Consider the following 2,519-nt stretch of genomic DNA (forward strand, 5'->3'; position numbering starts at 1 on the left):
CCTGCTGAAGCTGGAGGGGACACGGCTGGTGCTGGAGCTGGAGCAAAACTGGTGAGTCGTCAGCTGGCTGGGGTAGAGCAGGGGTGGGAGTGGGATGGGGGTCCCGGGGGTCCCGTATCCATGAATGGTGCATGCAGGATGGGGGTGTCATGGGCTCCGTGCTGGAGCTGGAGCAAAACTGGTGAGTCGTCAGCTGGCTGGGGTAGAGCAGGGGTGGGAGTGGGATGGGGGTCCCGGGGGTCCCGTATCCATGAATGGTGCATGCAGGATGGGGGTGTCATGGGCTCCGTCTCCATCCATGGTGCACAAGGGGTGGGGGTCTGGGGGACCCTCTCTCCGTCCATGGTGCACATGGAGTGGGGGTCCCTTGTTCCTCTTCTCCATCATGGTACACGTGGGGTGGGGGTCCCAGGCACCCTGTCTCCATCTGAGGTGCACCCACAGCAGGGTGGGAGGTACCAGGGTCCCCATTTTCATCGGTGGCGTGCTCAGAGTGGGGTGAGCTGGGGGTCCCTGCTGCGGGGGTGACGCATGCCTCTGGCAGGGAGCTGGTGCTGGGCGCCGGGGCGCTGCTCTACTACCTGCCCAACGGCACGCGGGTGACGCAAGAGGCCAGCAAGCAGGTAGGGCCCAGGCGTGTCGTGTCCCCAGCGGTGTCCCCGAGCCATCCCTGTGCCCCAGGGAGACCCCAGTACGGGGCTGGCTCCTGAGTCCCCCTCTCTGCTGCAGGAGCACTGCTGCTACCGGGGGACAGTGCGGGGCTTCCCCGGCTCCTGGGCCAGCCTCTGCGCCTGCGCTGGACTCAGGTGAGCCCCCAGCCCCGGCGGGCTCCAAGCCTAGCTCCCACCATGCTGCTGATGCCTCCTCTCCCCTTCCCCAGCGGCCACCTCCGGCTGTCAGAGACCAGGAGCTACGGGCTGGAGCCGGATGCTAGCAGCTCCCCAGGGCGGCACATCGCATACCGGCTGCGGGAGGTCCGGCTGGCACCGCGGGCCTGCGGGCAGGACCCCCCGGACCCACGCCGGGCGGAGGCGGAGGAGACGGAGCCCCCTTGGCCGCAGAGGGTAGGTCACCCATGGGTCTTGCCCTGCCGGAGAGCGTCCCCTCGCCCATGCCCTGACCCTGACCCCCTCTCCTCCCCAGGGCAAGCGGGCGGTGGCAGAGCAGCGGTTCGTGGAGCTGGTGATGGTGGTTGACCACGCTGCGGTGAGTGCTGGGCAGACGTCCCCAGCGCAGGAGCTGCCCTGCTCCCCCGCCGGCCCCCCTGATGCCTCTCCCTGCACCCTCAGTTCCAGAATTACCCCGACATGCAACGTGTTCACACCCGGACCCTGGAAATCGCCAACCAGGTGGATGCGGTGAGTTGCCACTGTGACCCGCTGGCCACCATCCATCCCAGCCCGGTGCTCGGCTTGGCTGTGCCCTCGCTGCTGTGGTGCCGGGGGTCTCTGACACCCCCGTGTCCCCCAGTTCTTCCAGCCGCTGGGAGTGCGAGTGGTCTTGCTGGCGGTGGAGGTCTGGAGCGAGGGCGACAGGTTCGTGGTGGGCGGCAGTGCCCGGGCTGCGCTGGAGCGGTTCCTGCGCTGGCGCCGGGAGGAGCTGCTGCCCCGGCTGCCCCACGACAATGCCCAGCTCCTCACGTGAGTGGGGGACGGGACAGGGACAGGGGACAGGGCGCGCAGGCAGCCCTCCCCGACCCCTGCACTCTCTCCCCAGAGGTGCCCGCTTTGACGATGTCTCAGTGGGAATGTCAGCTCAAGCCTCCATGTGTTCCCCAGCGCGCTCCGGGGGGGTCAGCATGGTGAGTACCCGCCATCCCCACCCCGTCCCCCTGCTGCCTGCCCACACTGACCCCGCCTTGTCCCACAGGACCACTCGGTCAGCGTTCTCGTCGTCGCCTCCACTGTGGCCCATCAGCTGGGGCACAACCTGGGCATGCGCCACGACAGTGCCAGGCGCTTCTGCGACTGCAGTGACCTCCGGCAGGACCGCGGCTGCATCATGGCGTCGCCCACGGGGTGAGAGCAGCGGGCAGGGCTGTGGGGGGCTGGGGCTGAGTGCCCTCCCCACCTCACCATCCCCTCTCTGGCTCCGCAGGCTGACGCCCGGCTTGAGCTTCAGCAACTGCAGCCGGCAGGACCTGGAGCGCAGCCTGCGGCAGGGACAGGGCTGGTGCCTCTCCAACGTCCCTGAGCCCCGGCGCCTGGCCGGGAGCCCCCGCTGTGGAAACCGCTTCCTGGAGCCGGGCGAGGGCTGCGACTGTGGCCTCAGCGTGGTATGGGGGGCTCTGGGCGGGCTGGGGTCCCCCCTGCGACCACCCCCCTTCTCCTGAGCCCGGGGCTGCCCATGCCATGGCTCTGCCCAGGGGCACCGTGTCCCCACCCTGCCAAGGGGCTGGCAGGGGGGATGCTGGTGCCACCCGCTCACCGCAGCCCCTCTGCCAGCAGGAGTGCACGGATCCCTGCTGCAACAGCAGCACCTGCCAGCTGGTGCCCGGGGCCGAGTGCGCCACAGGGGAC

General features: G+C 69.4%; 1 protein-coding gene across 1 annotated transcript in view; it reads left to right on the forward strand.

Annotated features, from left to right (window-relative positions):
* Nucleotide 1: 1 nt before the first annotated feature.
* Nucleotides 2-2,519, forward strand: part of ADAM15 (ADAM metallopeptidase domain 15) — a gene marked incomplete at its 5' end in the record, with an annotated part of 9,894 nt that continues 7,376 nt past the window's right edge. The window contains 11 exon segments of the mRNA XM_019474123.1: nt 2-51; nt 545-623; nt 730-806; nt 881-1,064; nt 1,144-1,206; nt 1,290-1,358; nt 1,471-1,640; nt 1,717-1,801; nt 1,870-2,018; nt 2,098-2,275; nt 2,448-2,519. Coding sequence (XP_019329668.1) covers nt 2-51; nt 545-623; nt 730-806; nt 881-1,064; nt 1,144-1,206; nt 1,290-1,358; nt 1,471-1,640; nt 1,717-1,801; nt 1,870-2,018; nt 2,098-2,275; nt 2,448-2,519 — 1,176 coding nt within the window.

This window comes from Aptenodytes forsteri, unplaced genomic scaffold, assembly GCF_000699145.1.
Source record: "Aptenodytes forsteri isolate BGI_AS27 unplaced genomic scaffold, ASM69914v1 Scaffold617, whole genome shotgun sequence".
Taxonomy (NCBI): Eukaryota; Metazoa; Chordata; class Aves; order Sphenisciformes; family Spheniscidae; genus Aptenodytes; species Aptenodytes forsteri.